The sequence below is a fragment of the Salvelinus sp. IW2-2015 genome, linkage group LG22 (assembly GCF_002910315.2).
Source record: "Salvelinus sp. IW2-2015 linkage group LG22, ASM291031v2, whole genome shotgun sequence".
Classification (NCBI taxonomy): domain Eukaryota; kingdom Metazoa; phylum Chordata; class Actinopteri; order Salmoniformes; family Salmonidae; genus Salvelinus; species Salvelinus sp. IW2-2015.
In genome coordinates, this window is record NC_036862.1 from 27,262,974 (window position 1) to 27,285,585 (window position 22,612).

At 44.1% G+C, this 22,612-nt stretch overlaps 1 protein-coding gene across 1 annotated transcript; it reads right to left on the minus strand.

Annotated features, from left to right (window-relative positions):
• Window positions 1-6: 6 nt before the first annotated feature.
• Window positions 7-22,568, minus strand: LOC111949603 (tumor necrosis factor receptor superfamily member 19). Its single transcript, XM_023966912.2, has 10 exons — window positions 22,011-22,568; window positions 21,466-21,556; window positions 21,006-21,119; window positions 13,816-13,994; window positions 13,562-13,647; window positions 3,178-3,342; window positions 2,911-3,036; window positions 2,601-2,703; window positions 1,795-2,102; window positions 7-1,012 (listed from the first exon to the last, which is right to left on the minus strand). The coding sequence occupies exons 2-10, from the start codon at window positions 21,529-21,531 to the stop codon at window positions 1,008-1,010; spliced, it is 1,152 nt and encodes a 383-aa protein (XP_023822680.1). The 5' UTR covers window positions 21,532-21,556; window positions 22,011-22,568; the 3' UTR covers window positions 7-1,007.
• Between the last annotated feature and the right edge of the window lie 44 nt (window positions 22,569-22,612).

Below are 22,612 nucleotides of genomic sequence, written 5' to 3' on the forward strand. Positions count from 1 at the left end.
GGAATTTTGGCCCACTCCTGCATGGAGAACTGCTTTAACTCGGCGACATTTGTGGGTTTTCAAGCATGAACTGCTCGTTTCAAGTCCTGCCACAACATCTCAATTGGGATTAGGTCTGGACTTTGACTAGGCCATTCCAAAACTTCAAATGTGTTGCTTTCTAACCATTTTCATGTGGACTTGATTGTGTGTCTTGGATCGTTGTCTTGCTGCATGACCCAGCTGCAGCTTCAGCTCACAGACGGATGGCCTGACATTCTCCTGTAGAATTTTCTGATACAGAACAGAATTCATGGTTCCTTCTATTAAGGCAAGTCGTCCAGGTCCTGAGGCAGCAAAGCATCCCCAAACCATCAAACTACCAACACCGTTGGTATGAGGTTCTTACTGTGGAATGCAGTGTTTGGTTTTCGCCAGACATAATGGAACCCATCTTGTCCAAAAAGTTGACTCAAGTTTGCTAAGAAGCACCTGGATGATCATCAAGACTCTTGTTCTCTGGACAGATGAGTCAAAAGTATAACTTTTTAGACAACATCGGTCCCATTATGCCTGGCAAAAACCAAACACTGCATTTCACAGTAAGAACCTTATACCAACGGTCAAGCATGGTGGTGGTAGTGTGATGGTTTGGGGATGCTTTACTGTACACAGGGGCAGTGGGTGTTGCATAACTTTATTTATGAAATAAGTATGTGATTGCTGTGTTATTTGTTCACTTAGGTTCCCTTTATCTAATATTAGGTTTTGGTTGAAGATCTGATAACATTTAGTATAAAAAATATGCAAAATTAGAAAGGGGGCAAATACTTTTTCACAGCACTGTACATAGTCCCTTCAGATGTGTGACGGAAGGTTGTGGGTCACAAACCGCTTGAAAGAGATTGTGTACCACACACTTTTTGGGAATTGGTCTGTGGGCTAGTGTAATCTGAAACGGGATCTTTCTGGACTGTTTTCAGGTCCAGGGCGGTTCAAGGGTGGAACACGAGCCAAATAAATCCATGTCATCCTGGAAAAAGAGAGAGGAGAAAAGCACACACGGTCATTAGTAATCTATCTACCTAACATAGGTCAGGCAGGGACCGAGTCCCAACATCAGAAAGCTCAGCTGGGATCGCTGCCTGGCCCTTTCTTTGCTTCTGACTAGTTCCAGTTTCCATGGACACAACACTGTCCCTGCCAATCAAAGGGAGTGCAACAGTTGTGGTAAAATAAGTGTATGCGTGTGTGTGTTTGAACTATGCTGTTAGGACACAGAATGTCTCCTCTGTCCTGATGCTTCTGTGTTGTAGCTTTCTACTTGACTGTGTTTTGCTGTGGCTTCTACTGCTCTACTCTGAGCTCACTCACTGGATTCCATCAGTTCAGACAATCTGTATTGGCTTTGAAGCTCCATTTGACAGATACACTGAAGCTTTTTCCATAAATAATGTGTATCTGTTTTAATGGACTAAACCATTTCTTATCGTTCCAATTTCATATTAAACAGGTATGCTATGCAGAAGAATTCTAAATCGTTTTTGAGGGGAAGGAGAAGCAGTGATTCTTCTTTACTTAATAGTGTTTGCACTCATATACTTTCCTCTTTTCTTGACAAAGTGAAGAATAGTGTGTTACTGTGTTTGTTAATCGCTCATTGGCTTTGGTTCATGTATAACTACTGGGAAAGCTTACCCTAAGTGAGCATCTGAAGTATGTTATACACCAAGCATCGCTCAATTTCAAACTGTAGAGGATCATTCTGTGTGTGTCTGCATTAAAGTTCATACAGTACAGCAAGACACCACTGACCTTCCAGTGTAGATGGCTGCTGCTTTGGAAGGAGGACCTCTGTCAGGGCACCAGTCTTCTCCTGGCTCTGTCTAGCCTGTTCAGTTGATTTCTCCTGTGTGTCCTCACTTGACCTGCACCCCTCCTCTTCTTCTTCCTCGTCTTCCTCACCCTCTTCCTCTCGGTTGCAGCAGGGTGATCCCAAGCTTTCGACACAGCCGGGGTTCTGCATGAGCGGCCATGTCTCGTCGGCCTCTCTGGAGATGCAGGGCTCTGGATAGGCTTTCAGATAGGCCAGAACATTCTCCTCACAGGGGTTCACGCCACATCTGTAGGGCAAAATGGAGGCCGTGTCAGCATCATAAATCTCTCCCAGTCCCAGCTGTAATGATCCAACCACAGTCCCAGGGAGGCACTTCTCTGACAGTAATCTCCCAAACAGACCCAAAGTTAACACCATAACAAGATTGTTTTTGGCCTTGTCCGTCTTTCTCTTCCTGTTCTGAACCAGAGGTGTGTAAAGGAATGTTGTTTGGTTTCGCAAACATTATCCACCACAGAAATGGTTTACTGTATATGTCTGTCTATACTTCTAGGTCTTTCTGGGAATCCAGGAGACATGATGTCAAGCAATATCAGTTGCTGTACTTGTTACTGGTTATTTTGACTGTCATATTTGGGCACCCATGTACTAGAATATATGTTGATTGGTGTTGATGAAATATGGTGGTGTATGGTGTTGAACAATGTTAAATGATGTAGATCGGTGGTTAATTAATGGTGGTTGAGTGGAGGTGAGGTGAGTGGTGTTGTGTCATGCTCCTCACCCCTCGTTGAGGCTGATCTGGGACTGGAAGGGGCTGGTGTCTCTGCTCCGGCCCAGACTGCAGATTTCATCACAGCACAGGGAGGGGATCAGGTGCACTGGGCCTGGAGATCACACAGGAAAAAACGTGTACCGACCACCAACCATCAGAAAGCATGGATGACCTTGCCAAGAAGCCTCAGCATATAGCGATGCCAGTACCATAGTGATACAGTCAAAGACTCCACACAACTTGACAGAGTGACCGGCTTGAGAACCAAGGCTCATAAAGAGTGATGTGAATGTAGAAGCCCACCAGTAATAGGACCTACCACAGGTGTGGCCTGGCCCGTGGTGACATTGGCAGCATGGGCGCTGAGGGAAATCACGAAGCCTCCGTCGGTCCAGGCAGGACAACTCTGCTCCACTGTATGYACTGTCCTGGGACCTTAGAGATGCTGAGGCAAAAATACACTTTCATAATGGAGACCCTAAACAAGTATATATTTCAATAGCAAAGCCACCTGTTGGTCCCAATGCTGCACTGAGATTTCCACAACATTGTAATAACTTCTTTCAAGCTCAAGTTGGTCACTCACCGCTGGGCTTCTTCTCCAGCAGCTGTCTCTTGAAGTAGATGACACAGAGGATGAGTAGGGCCAGCAGCACGGTGGCCAGAGCGCTGCAGATGACTGCTGCCAGGGCCATGTCCCGAGGGCTGGTCACCACCGGGGGGATGGGGACCAGGTTCACCCGCCCGCTGCCTGCAGGGGCAGAGATGGAGACGGTCAATATGATCAACAAACGTCCCCACTGTAGTGCTTCTGACATAATAACATGGGAATTTACAAGCGAAGTTGTAAAAAGGAAAATAAAATATGTTTTTTGAACTGTCTAGTTTGAGAACGACTACATTTTAGAGTCGACTGTGTCATAACCTTGCTAGTACAATCTGGCCATAATTGAAAACAAGTATTTTTCTACACCTGAATTATGTCTCCTTTCTAGGTCTATGTTTATTATTGGCATGTAGTAGCTGTCTTTGACCCACTGAGTCCTCCAAGGAGACAGAGGCTCAAAGAAGAAAGCCTGGAGTAGATTCTCTCTCTCGCTCGTTCTCCCTCCAGAGGATGAGTTCTCCTCCAGAGGATGAGTTATTACAGTCATTCTTCCCCCTACCCCAAGGCCCTCTCATGCCAGTCAGACAGCCCATCATTAAGTCTGTACAGTCTGGCCAGACGTTTGAAACAAGCCTGGTGTGTATGTGTGTGCGCACATTTGTGCATGTGTGTTTATCCCATTACTGCAACTGCTGCCGCTGTCCTAGGCTAGCCCCCAGGGAAATCTGATGTCACTGTCTAGGCTCCCCACCCCAAACTGTTCACACACTCTCACATCAAGGAACCTGGCCTTGAGGACAGCTTCTCATTAAACACTTTCCCACAAATATGGAACATCAGGGCTTAATGTGCCAGATGTCATAACAAATTAGATACAATCTCCTTATGCTAAATTATGATTCAATGACTAAAATGTAATGATTCTTTATCGGATATAACTATCTGCTTAATTCCTCAACAAAGCAAACAAACTTTGTTGAGGAATAATTTGGTACATGACAAATGTCTAGTCATAAGGTAAACACGTCCAATAAGGCCACTGATATTATTTCAACAAGCAACAGAAGTATGATTGTATTATCTGTGATTGTAATTTTTGGTAAATTTTACTCTCCCTCATCACAACAATGACATTCTTATAGAATTTAAAGTGAGTTGTGACCTGTGCATAGTTGGAGTGTAGGTTTACATAGAGAACAAACAAAATACCTAAAGTAATAATTTTCCTACTATGAAAAAGTGACTGGCTACTCGCTAGAGAAACTAGTTATTGTGTGAGATCTGTTTAACATCTTTTTAATTTGAAAAATCTTTTTCAATAGGCCCCTTCAATCGCTGTTAGCTTTTTAGTACATAAATCATAAAGCAAAGTGAGTTTGGCCTTTTCAAATTCAAGAGCCCTTTGTTATGCAATGTAAACATTACTTTAGCATTGGCCAATGGTTTTATATTCCAGCGGGATAGAGGATAGGGGATAAGGGTATTTGTACATTCCATCTGAGGAAGAAAAAAATCCCAAACTGCCAGCGAAGCTTAAAATTTCAGTTTGACCCGGGGGGCTAAATAAATAAGCATTTAAATATTTCATTGTAAACAAACAGGTGATAACGGCTTATTAAAACAAGATTAGGACGTTTCAGAGGAGATACTGTAGGTCTTCAAAACTGTTATGACAGAAACCAAGTGCCGTTTTCTAACAGTTTTGACAATTGAGTCAACAGGAGTGCACTGCTCACATCAAGGAAAATACATCAATTACACGAAGCAGTTTATATAGCGGAATAAAACTTGATATAGGTTGACATGATTTTGTGAGGATACAGTAACATTCTCCACTAAATCAAACAACTTGAAAAAACATCTTTGGAATGTGCTTCCTATCAACATTTTGGAACGTCGTCTATCAAAATAATCCAAAATGACTTGCTGAAAGATTTGACTGAACACCTAAACCCATGCTTACACCTACACCCATGCTTACACAAGCAAGGCACATCATTTTCTCACCATGGTGCAGACACCCTCTCAGACTTTTTCTTCCACTGTACAGTTGTTGAGACCCAATGTCAAAGCCGTCCCGCCTCTGATCCAGTCAGCCCTCCTCACTCCCCTCTGCAACCAGCTGTGTCTTCCCCACACCCCAGCCCAGTGGCAGCCCTTATCACTCCCAGACAGCTGCAGAAAACACAGATTAAGGCTGGCCCATTGAGGAGACCTCACTTGCTGATCGTATCAACCCACCGCACTCTGCCAATAAACTGCTTGTTTTGATATATGCTCTCCTCTCTCCCTGTTGACTTTTAGGAATGCCAAACTTAAAGCCATGGCCTTATGTATGACAGGCCACAAAGAGACAGGGAACCACCAACCCACTGGGCACATACGTCAGTTCAACATCTTGTTTTGAAATCAACAAAAAATGGTAAGGTAAGGTGAAAGAAATATAAATTCTCTTGCATTGATAACTTTTTTCAAATCAGTTTTCCACATTGATTCAACATCATCACATTCCTTTTTTGGGTTGAAATGATGTGGAAACAATGTTGATTCCACCAGTTTTTGCCAAGTGGGAAGTATGAATGGCCCCTTCTGAAAACGAATGGTGACCCCATCTGCATACATCACTTGTGAAACTTTGGAGATTTTTACTGGAATGACTTCCCATTGCCAAAGAGGTATGAGCCCTCCACAACCAAGAGTTTGTCTTAGGCTAAACAGATCTTCCTATCATAAATACAGCCAACACCCCTTTTAGTGTTGCAAGAAAAGCAAACTAGCATTGCTATGCAGTTGTGGTTTTATACATTTGCAAGGATACATGATTACGGCAGTGGTGAGGAGTTTTGTTGCTCTGAGCGTAAACACGTCACATGTCAAGTCTTGATTGGCTCTTGAGTGACTTTGTTTTGGTGGAGTTGATTTTAAGGATTGACCACTCTCATTTGGCATGCGTTGGTTTGCAAATCAATCTAGATAATTTCCTGCATGCTGCTAACGCTGTACTTTTTTACAGTCAGTGGTTAGGAGACATGGCATGGACCTTTGAAGTGAGGAAAGTAGAAGAAATGAAAGGTTGAGATAAAGAGAAATGAGATAAACAAATTGAGAGAAATGAGGATGGATATCAGTCGGGTCATGAGTTTTAGGGTCTTGAGTAGCCCTGGCCACAGGCCCTATCTCTAGGAAAAGTGTTACAGTTGTATGAAGAGATGAAAAGAGTCTGCATTGTCTTTCAACAGGCTGACCTGCACGCTTGTGGAATTTGCATCGGATTGCTTCAAACAAAATTGAACTGACTTCCTTTTGTGTATGCTGTGAAATCCTGGTTTGAGATATGGCCAAGTACGGCTCCAACACCATCATTAAGTTTGCAGACGACACAACACTGGTAGGCCTGATCACCGACAACGATGAGACAGCCTATAGGTCGGAGGTCAGAGACCTGGCCATGTGGTGCCAAGATAACAACCTCTCCCTCAATGTGATCAAGACAAAGGAGATGATTGTGGACTACAGAAAAAGGAGGACCGATCACGCCCCCATTCTCATCAACGGGGCTGTATTGGAGCAGGTTGGGAGCTTCAAGTTCCTTGGTGCCTACATCACCAACAAACTATCATGGTCCAAACAAAGCAAGACAGTCGTGAAGAGGGCACGACAACGCCTATTCCCCCTCAGGAGACTGAATCGATTTGGCATGGGTCCTCAGATCCTCAAAAAGTTCTACAGCTGGCCTCCCGGGTGGCGCAGTGGTCTAGGGCACTGCACCTGGGCGCGAACTCTGGGTTTGCGCCCAGGCTCTGTCGCAGCCGGCCGCGACCGGGAGGTCCGTGGGGCGACGCACAATTGGCCTAGCGCCGTCCGGGTTAGGGAGGGTTTGGCCGGTAGGGATATCCTTGTCTCATCGCGCTCCAGCGACTCCTGTGGCGGGCCGGGCGCAATGCGCGCTAACCAAGGGAGCCAGGTGCACGGTGTTTCCTCCGACACATTGGTGCGGCTGGCTTCCGGGTTGGAGGCGCGCTGTGTTAAGAAGCAGTGCGGCTTGGTTGGGTTGTGTTTCGGAGGACACATGGCTTTCGACCTTCGTCTCTCCCAAGCCCGTACGGGAGTTGTAGCGATGAGACAAGATAGTAATTACTAGCAATTGGATACCACGAAAATTGGGGAGAAAAGGAGGTAAAATTAAATTAAAAAAAAAAAAATTCTACAGCTGCACCAAGGAGAGCATCCTGACTGATTGCATCATCGCCTGGTATGGCAACTGCTCGGCCTCCGACTTCAAGGCACTACAGAGGGTAGTGCGTACGGCCCAGTACATCACTGGGGCCAAGCTTCCTGCCATCCAGGACCTCTATACCAGGCAGTGTCAGAGGAAGGCCCAAAAAATTGCCAAAGACTCCAGCCTCCCCAGTCATAGAATGTTCTCTCTGCTACCGCACGGCAAGCGGTACGGGTGCGCCAAGTCTAGGTCCAAATGTTCTCTCTGCTACCGCATGACAAGCGGTACCGGTGTTTAGGTCCAAAAAGGCTTCTTAGCAGCTTCTACCCCCAAGCCATAAGACTCCTGAACAGCTAATCAAATGGCTACCCGAACTATTTGCATTGTCCCACCCTCCCCCATTTTTACGCTGCTGCTACTCTCTGTTTATTATCCATGCATAGTCACTTTACATCTACCTACATGTACATATTACCTCAATTACCTTGACTAACCGGTGCCCCCGCACATTGACTCTGTACCGGTACCCTCTGTATATAGCCTCGCTACTGTTATTTTATTGTTGATCCTTAATTAGTAGCAATTTTTTTTACTTCAGTTTATTTTTGTAAATACTTAACCAACAATGCAGTTTTAAGAAAAAAAGTGTTAAGGGCTTGTAAGTAAGCATTTCACTGTAAGGTCTACACCTGTTGTATTTGGCACATGTGACAAATACATTTTGAATTGATTTGATTTGAAGTGCCAAAAAATATTTATCTGACAGTTAAGCTTCCAACTTATATAAAAGGAATGTCAGGGAGTAGAACAAAAAACAGCTTATAGCCAAAGCAATGATTGTTTTTTCTATTACCAAACCAACAGACTAAATTCCCATTTGACTTTGGCGTAAATCTGTTTGGAATGAGTAAAAATGGCGAAACGTTTCTGGAGCTGGGGAGAGGGGGGATTTGGGGGAATATGGTCGGCCTCTCGCCAGACAACTAATACAACTCTACCATGACACAGATAAAAACAACAGCAGAGGAAATACATTAAAGCGACTGAAGGAGTCCATTAAACACAATCTCATTTTTACTTTGCTCCAGAAACTGGCTGGGAGACGGAAGTGCCATCCTGCACAGCTGCAGCTTAGCCCAGAGCCAGTATGGCTGGAATGATCTGCCCTTTAAGTTTTCACCACCCTCCACAAGATAACACTAGAGGAAGAGAGTTCAAGACTTTCAAACATTTGGAAGACTCCCTGTCGTAACTACCAGCTTTGCTCTCTCTGGGACACAATGGCCATTTTGTTTCATGGGCCTCTGCAATCAAAATGGCAAGCCAGACAGCCAGCCAGCCAGCCAAACAGCCAGCCAGCCAGCCAGCCAGCCAGCCAGCCAGCCAGCCAGGCAGGCAGGCAGGCAGGCAGGCAGGCAGGCAGGCAGGCAGGCAGGCAGGCAGGCAGGCAGGCAGGCAGGCAGGCAGGCAGGCAGGCAGGCAGGCATAGCTTAGATGTCCCAAGGCCCATGTTCAGAGTGATTACATATAGTTTAGTCATATGTAGACTCTCTTACTAATACTGCATGCTTTATAGTTATTGCTTGAAAATCAATATTTTGGTAGTAATGGTAGTAATAAAACTACCTCATATTGAGGGTGGGACACAGCTTTACATACTACATTTGAGCAAACAATTTTACATCTCCAGGAAGAGCAAATGTAAACTGAGTTTGTGAGTTCAAGTTGTCTGATATCCTGGAGACGTCTTCATTTATCTAACAGAGGGGTGCTAGACCTGGCTGGACGGCTCATACACACAGGCTGCCAAACCTTCTCAAGGAACAGCTGTGGCCTCCACAAGCATCAGGAAGTCACACTCAATTACCAAAGGTATAAGTTAGCTAGCCCACTCTCTCTGTGTGAGTGCACGAAAATCATAAGGCTATACTTAACCACTGGTAATGGCCGGAAAAAGGTGGCTAATGAGATGTAGTAGTGGCCTACTGGAATTAAATACACTGCTTTATGAACAAAACCCCCTTTAAGAAATGCTTAATAGACCTCCGTGGATACATAGAAAGTGCTAGCAAATTGCACTACATAGTTTAAGAACGTCCTCTCTGAAGATACAGTTGAAGTCGGAAGTTTACATACACTTAGGTTGGAGTCATTAAAACTAGTTTTTCAACCACTCCACAAATTTCTTGTTAACAAACTATAGTTTTGGCAAGTCGGTTAGGACATCTACTTTGTGCATGACACAAGTCTTTTTTCCAACAGTTGTTTACAGACAGATTATTTCACTTATAATTCACTGTATCACAATTCCATTGGGTCAGAAGTTTACATACACTAAGTTGACTGTGCCTTTAAACAGCTTGGGAAATTCCAGAAAATGATGTCTGAATCCTGGCTTAGGAAGGCCACCAAAAATCCTGAAATTTCCAGCCCTAACTATAACATTTCCCGACGAGATAGAACTGCCGAAGGGGGCGGAGTTGCAATCTACTACAGAGATAGCCTGCAGAGTTCTGTCATACTATCCAGGTCTGTGCCCAAACAATTTGAGCTTCTACTTTTAAAAATCCACCTTTCCAGAAACAAGTCTCTCACCATTTCCGCTTGTTATAAACCCCCCTCGCCCCCCAGTTGTGCCCTGGACACCATATGTGAATTGATCGCCCCCCATCTATCTTCAGAGTTCGTACTGCTAGGTGACCTAAACTGGGACATGCTTAAACACCCCGGCCGTCCTACAATCTAAGCTAGATGCCCTCAATCTCACACAAATCATCAAGGAACCTACCAGGTACAACCCTAAATCCGTAACCATGGGCACCCTCTTAGATATCATCCTGACGACCCTGCCCTCTAAATACACCTCTGCTGTCTTCAACCAGGATCTCAGCGATCACTGCCTCATTGCCTGCGTGCATACTGGGTCCGCGGTCAAATGACCACCCCTCATCACTGTCAAACGCTCCCTAAAACACCAGCGAGCAGGCCTTTCTAATTGACCTGGCCCGGGTATCCTGGAAGGATATTGACCTTATCCCGTCAGTAGCAGATGCCTGGTTGCTCTTCAAAAGTGCTTTCCTCTCCATCTTAAATAAGCATGCCACATTCAAAAAATGTAGAACTAAGAACAGATATAGCCCTTGGTTCACCCCAGACTTGACTGCCCTTGACCAGCACAAGAACATCCTGTGGCGTTCTGCATTAGCATCGAATAGCCCCCACGATATGCAACTTTTCAGGGAAGTCAGGAACCAATATATTCAGTCAGTTAGGAAAGCTAAGGCTATCTTTTTCAAACAGAAATTTGCTTCCTGTAGCACTAATTCCAAAAAGTTTTGGGACACTGTAAAGTCCATGGAGAATAAGAGAACCTCCTCCCAGCTGCCCACTGCACTGAGGATAGGAAACACTCTCACCACTGATAAATCTACGATAATTTCAATAAGCATTTTTCAACGGCTGGCATCCCCTGCAGAAACTTGCCCCCCCACCGCTTCTCCTTCACCCAAATCCAGACAGCTGAGGTTCTGAGAGAACTGCAAAATCTGGAACCCTACAAATCACCTGGGCTAGACAATCTGGACCCTCTCTTTCTAAAATTATCCGCCGAAATTGTTGCAACCCCTATTACTAGTCTATTCAATCTCTCTTTCGTATCGTCTGAGATCCCCAAAGATTGAAAAGCTGCCGTGGTCATCCCCCTCTTCAAAGGGGGAGACACTCTAGACCCAAACTGTTATAGATCTATATCCAACCTGCCCTGCCTTTCTAAAATCTTCGAAAGCCAAGTTAATAAACAGATCACCGACCATTTCGAATCCCACCGTACCTTCTCCACTATGCAATCTGGTTTCTGAGCTGGTCATGGGTGCACCTCAGCCATGCTCAATGTCCTAAACTATATCATAACCGCAATCGATAAAAAACAGTACTGTGCAGCCGTCTTCATCGACCTGGCCAAGGCTATCGATTCTGTCAATCACCGTATTCTTATTGGCAGACTCAACAGCCTTGGCTTCTCAAATGACTGCCTCGCCTGGTTCACCAACTACTTCTCAGATAGAGTTCAGTGTGTCAAATCGGAGGGCCTGTTGTCCGGACCTCTGGCAGTCTCTACGGGGGTGCCACAGGATTCAATTCTCGGGCCGACTCTTTTCTCTGTATATATCAATGATGCCGCTCTTGCTGCTGGTGATTCTCTGATCCACCTCTACGCAGACGACACCATTCTGTATACTTCTGGCCCTTCTTTGGACACTGTGCTAACAAACCTCCAAACGAGCTTCAACGCCATACAACACTCCTTCCGTGGCCTCCAACTGCTTTTAAATGCAAGTAAAACTAAGTGCATGCTCTTCAACCGATTGCTGCCCGCACCCTCCCGCCTGACTAACATCACTACTCTGGACGGTTCTGACCTAGTATATGTGGACATCTACAAATACCTAGGTGTCTGGTTAGACTGTAAACTCTCCTTCCACTCACATGAAGTATCTCCAATCCAAAATTAAATCTAGAATCGGCTTCCTATTTCGCAACAAAGCCTCCTTCACTTATGCAGCCAAACATACCCTCGTAAAACTGACTATCCTACCGATCCTTGACTTCGGCGATGTCATTTACTAAATAGCCCCCAACACTCTACTCAGCAAACTGGATGTAGTCTATCACAGTGCCATCCGTTTTATCACCAAAGCCCCATATACTACCCACCACTGCGACCTGTATGCTCTCGTTGGCTGGCCCTCACTACAAATCTGTCGCCAAACCCACTGGCTCCTGGTCATCTATAAGTCTTTGCAAGGTAAAGCCCCGCCTTATCTCAGCTCACTGGTCACCATAGCAACACCCACTCGTAGCACGCGCTCCAGCAGGTATATTGCACTGGTCATCCCCAAAGCCAACACTTACTTTGGCCGCCTTTCCTTCCAGTTCTCTGCTGCCAATGACTGGAACGAATTGCAAAAATCTATGAAGCTGGAGTCTTATATCTCCCTCCCTAACTTTAAGCATCAGCTGTCTGAGCAGCTTACCGATCACTGTACCTGTACACAGCCAATCTGTAAATAGCACACCCGACTGACTACCTCATCCCCATATTATTACTTACCTTCTTACTCTTTTGCACCCCAGTATCTCTACTTGCACATTCATCATCTGCACATCTATCACTCCAGTATTAATGCTAAATTGTAATTATTTTGCCTCTAGGGCCTATTTATTACCTCCCTACTCTTCCACATTTGCACACACTGTACATAGATGTTTCTATTTTAATTTTATTTAGTGTTATTGACTGTACGTTTGTTTATGTGTAACTTTGTGTTGTTGTTTTTGTCGCACTGCTTTGCTTTATCTTGGCCAGGTCGCAGTTGTAAATGATAACTTGTTCTCAACTGGCCTACCTGATTAAATAAAGGTGAAATAAAAATAAATTTAAAAAAGGCCATTCTACTGCCAATGTTTGTCTATGGAGATTGCATGGCTGTGTGCTCGATTTTATACACCTGTCAGCAACGGGTGTGACTGAAATAGCCAAATCCACTCATTTGAAGGGGTGTCCACATACTTTTGTATATATAGTGTATTTCGAAACATTGCAGGTCCTTTTTGTCTTGAAATATGTGGATGGAGACGTTAACTTAAGAGGTTTTCAGCAGTCCATGAGAATGGAGCGATGATGATGGGTCGTATTGTATGGTCCCAGCTAAAATAATCCAGTTCTGGCAAGACCGACTATTATGCTAGCAGTATCCATGTCAACATTTCTGGGCCTGGTTGTAAAACTAAGCATTTATTTGAGCAATAAACATAGTTGGCTGGCTCAATGAGACTTTACTGTATGAGCTATGATTTTCTACACCCATTGGGGTTGTGGTTCTGATTACTCTAAGGGCCTTGTGATGGCATGTTTTAGATGTACAGTATGTGAATTTGTTCTTAACTGACTTTGCTAGTTAAATAAAGGCTAAAAAAAATGTGTGTTTTGTTATGGCTTTATGGCCTGACATGTTCTTGGGGTCTTGGCTGTACTTTTAGCATGGAGTTCAATAGTTTTCTCAATTAATGATGTTCTCAACTTCTCATTCAAGCTACAGATAGTACTCATAAACTGATGTTACACAAGAGAGTGTGAGTGCTCACAGTGTGGCTCATATGGAGGTGGAGGGTCCCCACATGGTATGCACTCCATATCTTGGAATCCGCTCAGCTTAGTTTTCCTGTAAAACCTGTTAAACACAACATAGCATTGAATTATTATGAAAGTTCTCATAAATCTGCTTAATTGATTGTATGAGGTAATGAACCAATACTTTGACCATTATCTGTAGTAACAGAGCAGTAGTTCACTAGTAGTAGAAGTAGAGTAGTTGTAAGAGATTAAGCCCGTCCCTCACCCGGGCAGACAGTCTCCGCACACAGCATTGCTGGTGGTGGAACAGTTGGCCTTCTGGAAGCGGTTGTTCAGGCCACAGTCCAGGCAGGGCTTGCACTTCTGCAGGCTCCGGTCCTCTTTGTAGCGGTTGCTTCTGCAGGACACGCACCTGGCATCCTCTCCGTAACCAAAGCCACATTCCTGGAGGGATTAACAGGAGAAATCCCCCGGGTGAGAGGTGGGGCTGGGTTGCAGCTGGAGAAAGGCTCTGAATGTGGGATACCAGGGTGTCTAGAATTAAAGAATGATCTTGGCTTCCAAGATCGTAAGGGAACAATGGTCCGAATCTTTTGAGAGTCCATTTTACACTGGCAATAATCCCTCTGACTCTCTCAGAATCAATGAGGGGCCTTCCGCTGCAGGCCCCAGAATGGCCAAGTATTTGAATGATAAAAGGCCCTCGGGGACACCCACTGTTGTATTATTGCAAGTTTATTGCTGGGTTTTTGTGTGATTGGTTCTTTCTGGAACAACTCAGTGAGTGTCCTGGTGATTGAGAGGCCAGTGTATGTAGGCAACGCTTCAGTTAGCTGGGGGCAGGGATTATGGAGAGGTGCACAAGCGTAAGAAGTTGAAAACCTCTCCTGGTCTCTACAATGGGACCTGCACTTAAAAAGCACAGCATCTCATTACTGAATGAGTGATCTAATATGGAACCAGCTTAGTTGTCAGGCTTTAACCCCTATAGCGAATCCAAAATGGCAATATTACTAGACCCATATTGGATATATTATCACCCTGAATATATTATCTATATAACCTGCGTGTATCTGTTTACTATTGGATTCATGGGTACACCTCAATAAATGGGGACACGAGAATATATATATATATATATCATTATATTGTTTTTGCCAATCAGCCTGAGTACCAGTAGTTCTATTTTCTCTCCCATGCACAGGTTACCTTTCATTCTAGCCTGTGCACAAACTCTCATGGCTTTCCTCTAGACACGAGAATATAGCCTTTTCTGTTCTGTCTAAAAATATATAATGAGGTGTATGTAGTAGGTCTAGTGTTAATGTGATTCCTATTTGGTACTATATAGCATTTATTTGGCACGCAGAGGCTGGCAACCTTGATTTCCTATGGTAATAGCAACATTTACATTCCTGCTGATCATCGCATCCCACGCCAAGTAAAAGGACCCTGCTGGAATGACATCAGTCATTTTATTGTCTGCAGCAGCTGCCCCCATCCACTGTTAAACCACTGTTACCACACTGCATTCCCAGGCGGGGCGCGGGGGGGGGTTCATATATCATTAACGTGAAGGTCAGATTCAAACAGGGCACTTCTCTCCTAGACCGTGTCCCGTTTCACCGCCTGGGCATGCAGTAGCACGGAATGTGGCACAGGAGCCCGGGGTTAGGCAGACTGGCAAAGAAAAGAAAAAAGGAAGCAAAGAGGGGATTGCATTATGGCCCTACAGAGTCAGGGCAGAAGATAGAGGAATTTGGCCATTTCAGCCAAACAAATGAGACGACATTGGACCTGGGCTCTGGCCAGAGGGCTAGGGCAGGGCTGCAGCTGTTTGTTTGTTGCTCTCCATATAAGGACCTTCACGCCAGCAGAGCAGGGAACATGTGAAAGGCGAGAGAGAGCGAGAGAGAGAGGGGGAGGGAGGGGGTGATGACAACAGAGAGAAGGAATACGGTTTGAATTTAGATTTGTGGATGATGTTGAACCCTGGAGCCTGAGTTTCTCCTAGTGCACGCCACGGAAGGCTATCCGCTGCAAAGCAGTCAGAGCAGAGCTGTTTAGAGTGGTTTTAGATGGAGGATCATCGTCCCACTTCCAGATGAGGGGCCTAGGAGGATTGATCCCACCAAGCTGTGCGCTGGCAAAGACGCTGTCCATGTGGCAATGCATGGCAGGAGAGGGGCTGCCACGTACACAGGCCAGGTAGGGCACAGAACAAAAGTAGCACTCAGCCAACTTGTCCCCTCTCCACCCAGGCAGTGCTTTAACATCCAGAAATGATCTGGATTTCAGTCTTTTTGCATTAATAAAAGGATCAAAACAAGGTCAACACCCTGACCTGATCAGGTGTCTAATGTGAGAAAACATCTCAGATAATTGCATGGAAACACATTTTGTTTTTACAATAAAGATGCTGTCGGGCCTCCCGGGTGGCGCAGTGGTCTAGAGCACTGCATCGCAGTGCTAGCTCGCCACCAGAGTCTCTGGGTTCGCGCCCAGGCTCTGTCGCAGCCGGCCGCGACCGGGAGGTCCGTGGGGCGACGCACAATTGGCATAGCGGTCGTCCGGGCTTAGGAGGGTTTGGCCGGTAGGGATATCCTTGTCTCATCGCGCTCCAGCGACTCCTGTGGCGGGCCGGGCGCAGTGCGCGCTAACCGAGGGGGGCGGGTGCACGGTGTTTCCTCCGACACATTGGTGCGGCTGGCTTCCGGGTTGGAGGCGCGCTGTGTTAAGAAGCAGTGCGGCTTGGTTGGGTTGTGCTTCGGAGGACGCATGGCTTTTGACCTTCGTCTCTCCCGAGCCCATACGGGAGTTGTAGCGATGAGACAAGATAGTAATTACTAGCGATTGGATACCACGAAAATTGGGGAGAAAAGGGGATAAAAAATTTAAAAAATAAAATAAATAAAAATAAATAAATAAAGATCCTGTCATCTTGGGATGCAGCCAGGAATCACATAATGCAGCCAGGAGTCTCATTTAAATGGAGCTAATGGGTATAGGCAAATTAGCTTTCAAGTGTGTCATTACTTCCATGGGTTTAGGATGATCTAGCCTCAAAGTGAGCACAAAAGCCAGTGCTTACTCGTCTCATTTTACTCCTATCTCCAGATCTAGTTTTTGGTGAGAATGCCAAGCAAAACAGCACAGATGTAGAGCTGTGTGGAGGGAAAAGAGAGAGCTGGTTGGCTGGGGTTAAAGCATGTTCAGACAGGGAGAGARCAGCAGGGAATCACAAGAGTCTCCAGGGGGGCCAGTCATCTGATCCAGTAATGAACAAGCTCGGAAAACAATGTGAGTTTGTTAATGCAGTGTGCCATCTAACGTTCCCCACACACTGCCACACTCTTTCAATGTCTAGTGTCTACAAATCAAAGACATGTTGCCTCTTTGCCAATGGCAAAGTTCCCAGTATGCATGCACTATATGTGGGACAGTCACTCCTGTATGTATGTATGTACTGTATGTACTGTATGTACGTATGTATGTACAGTTGAAGTCGGAAGTTTACATACACCTTAGCCAAATACATTTAAACTCAGTTTTTCACAATTCCTGACATTTAATCCTAGTAAAAATTCCCTGTCTTAGGTCAGTTAGGATCACCACTTTATTCTAAGAATGTGAAATGTCAGAATAATAGTAGAGATAATGATTTATTTCAGCTTTTATTTCTTTCATCACATTCCCAATGGGTCAGAAGTTCACATACACTCAATTACTATTTGGTAGCATTGCCTTTAAATTGTTTAACTTGGGTCAAACGTTTTGGGTAGCCTATGTAAACTTCCGACTTCAACTGTACTTATTTTCCACCATTATTTTCCACCATAATTTGCAAATAAATTCATTAAAGATCCTACAATGTGATTTTCTGGATTTTCTTTCTCATTTTGTCTGTCATAGTTGAAGTGTACCTATGATGAAAATTACAGACCTCTCTCATCTTTTTAAGTGGGAGAACTTGCACAATTGGTGGCTGACTAAATACTTTTTTGAACCCCACCGTGTCATGTTACTCAGTTTTGATACCAGTCTGGATCCGTTTTACATCACTTAGGTATGGAGTCATTAAAACTCGCTCTTTTTCAACCACTCCACAAATTTCTTAACAAACTTATAGTTTGCAAGTCGGTTAGGACATCTACTTTGTGCATGACAAAAGTAATTTTCAACAAATGCTTTACAGACAGATTATTTCACTTTATAATTCACTGTATCACAATTCCAATGGGTTAGAAGTTTACAATACACGTAAGTTGACTGTGCCTTTAAAGCAGCTTGGAAAATTCCAGAGAGATTATGTCATGCGTTAGGAAGCTTCTGATACGTAATTGACATAATTTGAGTTTCAAACTTGAGGTATGTACTTGGATGTTATTCAGGTTGACACTTCAAACTCATGCTCGTCTCTGTCTTGACACGAGTCATGAGGAAAATTTCAAAAGAAATCAGCGCAAGAGCCATTTGTCTAGACCTCCACAAGGTCGTTTCATGCCTTGCTACCACGTTCAATCTTATCAAGAAACAATAGTACGCAAGGATATAACCACACCATGATGCCACCGCAGCGTCTCATTACCGCTCAGGAAGGGAGACCATTCTGATCTCCGTAAGCCCTTAAGTAACGATACTTTCGCCCTGCGAGAGCATCTCGACAAGTGCAAACTCAACCGCAGAACTAACTCAGCATAAGGCCCTTGTGTAAGATGCTGAGAAAGCAGATTACAAAGAATACGTATAATCCATCAGTGATCTAAAAACATAGTCCTATATACAGACATATCACCTGAACACCGGTCGCCCTCCAGCACTGTGCTCCCTAAACACAACCACGCTCAATAATTAAATGTCACTAGGACACGTTTGCAACTGCCACATGGGACAAAGATTGTACTTTTGGAGAAATGTCCTCTGGTCTGATGAAACAAAAATAGAAACTGTTTGGCCATAGATGACCATCGTATGTTAGGAGGAAAAAGGGGGAGGCTTGCAAGTCCGAAGAACCACCATCCCGACCGTTAAGAACGGGCTGTTGGCAGCTCATCATGTTGTGGGGTGGTGCTTTGGCTGCAGGAGGGGTCTGGTGCACTTCACAAAATAGAGTGGCATCATGGAGCAGAAAAATGATTGTTGATTATTGAAGCAACATCTCAAGACATCAGTCAGAAGTTAAAGCTCGTGTCGCAAATGGGTCTTCCAAATGGACAATGACCTCAAGCAATACTTCCAAAGCTGAGGCAAAATGGCTTATAGGACAACAAAGTCAAGTGAGTATGGATGGCCATCACAAAGCCCTGACCTCAATCCTATAGAAACATTTGTGGCAGAACTGAAAAAGTGGTGGCGAGCAAGGAGGGCCTACAAAACCTGACTCAGTTACACCAGCGTATGGCAGCGAAGAATGGGCCAAAAATTCACCCAACTTATTGTGGAAGCTCGTGAAGAGCTACCCGAAACGTTTGACCCAAGTTAAACATTTAAGGCAATGGCTACCAAATACTAATGAGTGTATGTGAATTTCTGACCCACTGGGAATGTGATGAAAGAAATAAAAAGCTGAATTAATAAATCATTATCTCTACTATTATTCCGACATTATCATTCTTAAATAAAGTGGTGAATCCTAACTGACCTAAGACAGGGAATTTTTACTCTGATTAAATGTCAGGAATTGTGAAAAACTGAGTTTAAATGTATTTGGCTAAGGTGTATGTAAAACTTCCCGACTTTCAACTGTATGGTATGTATGCACTGTACTGTAAATATGTATGACTAATAGCGTACTGTATAAGCAAATGTATGCCCTAATCACAATGCTATGTATAACAACATAACTGTAATGTATGTATGACCCATCCAGATAATGTACTGTATGAAATATGATAATTCCATGTATGTATGTATTGTTAGGAATTGTAGATTTGCTCAAGTGTGAAGAAATGCTGGATGAAAGACAAGGTGAAGACTTCTGTAACTTTCGTTCGAGGATTTAATAGACAGAAGAAACCAGTGCACCAGTGAGAGCTGTGGGGCTCGTAAGTAAGCATTTCACTGTAAGGTCTACACCTGTTGTATTCAGCGCATGTGACTAATAAAATGTTATTTGATTTGATTTGTGTGATACTCAGAAGACCTCGCAACAATCTGACTCTCAAGGCCAGGAAGCTTGTTAAATACCATCCTCTGTTCGTTCTCCAAGTTCCTGGGCCCTGGTCAAAACTTTAATGACGGTTGTTGTCGAGACCACTTGGGTCAGAGTGAATCGTATATTAGCTATATCTGTCACTTGAAACCACCGGTGGCCCGGGGGTTCTACTTTTTAATAAAGGACTTCCCTGAACGAAGAGCTAATAGGTTTGTGAAGTTGGTATAATTACATTCCATATTAGAAAAGTCTCCCCACTGAGGTGCACTATTTACCTGCTCGGAGCTTCCCTACACTGTGAGATGGCTTCCCGCAACCACTTAGAATGAATGAGGCAGCCAATTATTAACCAGGACCCCAGGGCACACAGTATTCATGACTGTTGAACTGGCAGAGGAACATGAGGCCCACTGAAGCGTACCACCACTGACTGCATGTCTGTGTGTACCAAGATAAAAGGCAAACTGGTAGACAAGTATGTGTGCAACAGATGTTTACGAGAGGGAAATTTAGTATAAGATGGAAGGTTTTTTACCTGTTCTTAGTTGAGCATATGATTAAGTGGTAGGAGGGAAAGCATTGCTAAACTAATGTTGCTCAGGGCCTTCCAACCCATTTCTACACAGCCCACACAGAGCACCATGTCTTTGGCAAGAATAGTGGTAAAAGGCATACCCCTCTCACTGTACAGCACGTTTATGCATGGTTTCCATCAAACAATGGAGACAATAACTTGGACAGGGAACTTGGGGAAAACAATGGAATCCATTCAGCAACAGAGGGTCGAAGTATGGGTGTGACTGATTAAAGAGCGGTCTGTGTTCTACAAAAGCCATTTGGCCCTTTTCTCCATTAAACAGAGGAAGTCATAAATAACCTCAGTCCCCTTGATAAGATTCACTATTCTAAACACTGAAATCCATTCTATTCATGAACGGTTGTCTTTCAGAATAAAGCTGTGTTTTTTTTACCAAGGGTATATCTTATCCAGAGGTTATTCAGGTTTAGGAAGTTACAACATGATTTAAGTAGTCTGGTTGTATCTAGTATTATCATGGTTTTAGTCTCTTTCCTTTTTATAGATCAAGGGAAACAGTGATAAATGTTTTCCTTTCAACTGTGATGAAGCATCCTAAAAACTTGTTCAACTGAGATGGAATCATTGGGCCAACTACATTTTCCACAGATTTTTAAAGTCTGTATGTAAAGTGCAGTACATTTAAGGGCACTCATGAGGAGGTCATCATTTATTGATGTCTGAGTTTTACTGTCTATATAGCATACATTATTAGGCTCCAAACCTTTGATAGCTCCTGCCCGGCGTCGCACTGCTTGCAGGGTTTACAGTTCCCAAGCTGATCCTTGTACTCCTGTTCCCTGCATTCTCTGGTCTCCTCCTCCGCTGTTACAGGAACCTGGGAGGGAATAATCATTTGATACTGAACAGCTAGTGATTCCTGCGTTTCATCAGGCCTTTCATCAGTAAGAGATCATGTGGACTGAGTCCAGAGCAAGCGTAATCCCCCTACAATAGTGCCACTATTCTACCCACTGGCTTTTACTCTTCAAACTATGTAGACTACTATATCTGTCCGTCCACACATTGATGTCCATGCCAGATCTGACAACAGTCATTTAAAATGGAGACTATTACAGAGTCTATTATACGTGGGCATTACAGATCGCAGATCGGACTATAAATGGCCTGTCAAAAGCTTGGAATCACACTAGTTGGGTAAATTCAAAGCAGAAATAACTCACCAGAGATGAGTATATTACATGTAACGTCAGTAGAAATAACCAGGTGTGCCCAGGTATCAAGGCCATTTTTAGGGGCTACTGCAGAATGACTCTGGAAAAGAGAAAGATATAGAATGAAGATGTGAATTTCTTCTCTGTTCAACAACAAAAAACAAACATAAAGGAATAATGTGGAACCTCGGATTGCTGTCAAAAAGCCCAATGTATGGCCAGTGAAAATTACCACAATACTCATGAGCAGGTAAATTATATTTGTTCTCAGCCACTTTCCTCCAAACAGGTTGACATAGTGACCAATCACAACATAGACACAACATACCAGCTTTGCAACATATTCAACTATGTTGTAACATTGTAATAATGTTTTTTATGAGCTAGTTGATATTTTCAGCGAGGACAATGATGCTTCATCCTTCCTCAAACCAGCCAGGGCTATGACAGAATGATCTTGTCAAAAGTCAAAATATGTGTTAATTGTTTCAGTTTTTTGAATGTCTCAAAATCATATTGGTTACAAAACAACTGCAGCCCTCTGCACGTTTTACCTGGTATGTGCTGCTGTAGTCTGGTGGGTTCTTTAGTTGTCCTTTCCCTGCCTGAATGAGTGTAGTTTCAGACAGATATCCACTCCTGTGCGTTCTGCATAGGTCTCCAGACCATTCCAGCCATGCGATGTGCTCTTTGCTCAACTGCGCTACTCCAGTCCAGGAGAATCCCCGGATTGAAGACAAAATCAGAGCGGAGATCAAAGGCAGGGATAGCTGCGATCTAAAGCATGTAATCTGATCTCTGATCGGCCACTAGGCCTACATCAAAGCGCAACCACAGGGTGGACACTACTGCTACAAACAGGTCATTATGATCATATGACAATAACCTTACATGTCGATACAATTGCATACAAGATAGAGGGCTCATTAAAATGTGGAAATGCAAAGAGTTTGCAAAGTGCAAGGCGTCGAGATCTGGTTGTGTTGTTATTCTCCTTTGAAATGCGCTTCCAGCGCCGCCTCCCTCTATGCGATCCCTGGTCTGTTTGTTTGGTTTATCTGAGGGTTCGCTGTTTGATGCCAGGCTTGGGTTTGAAGTTGAGCACAGCCCTCAACATTCCCTTTCATCTCAATGCACTGCAGATGCTATGACGCCA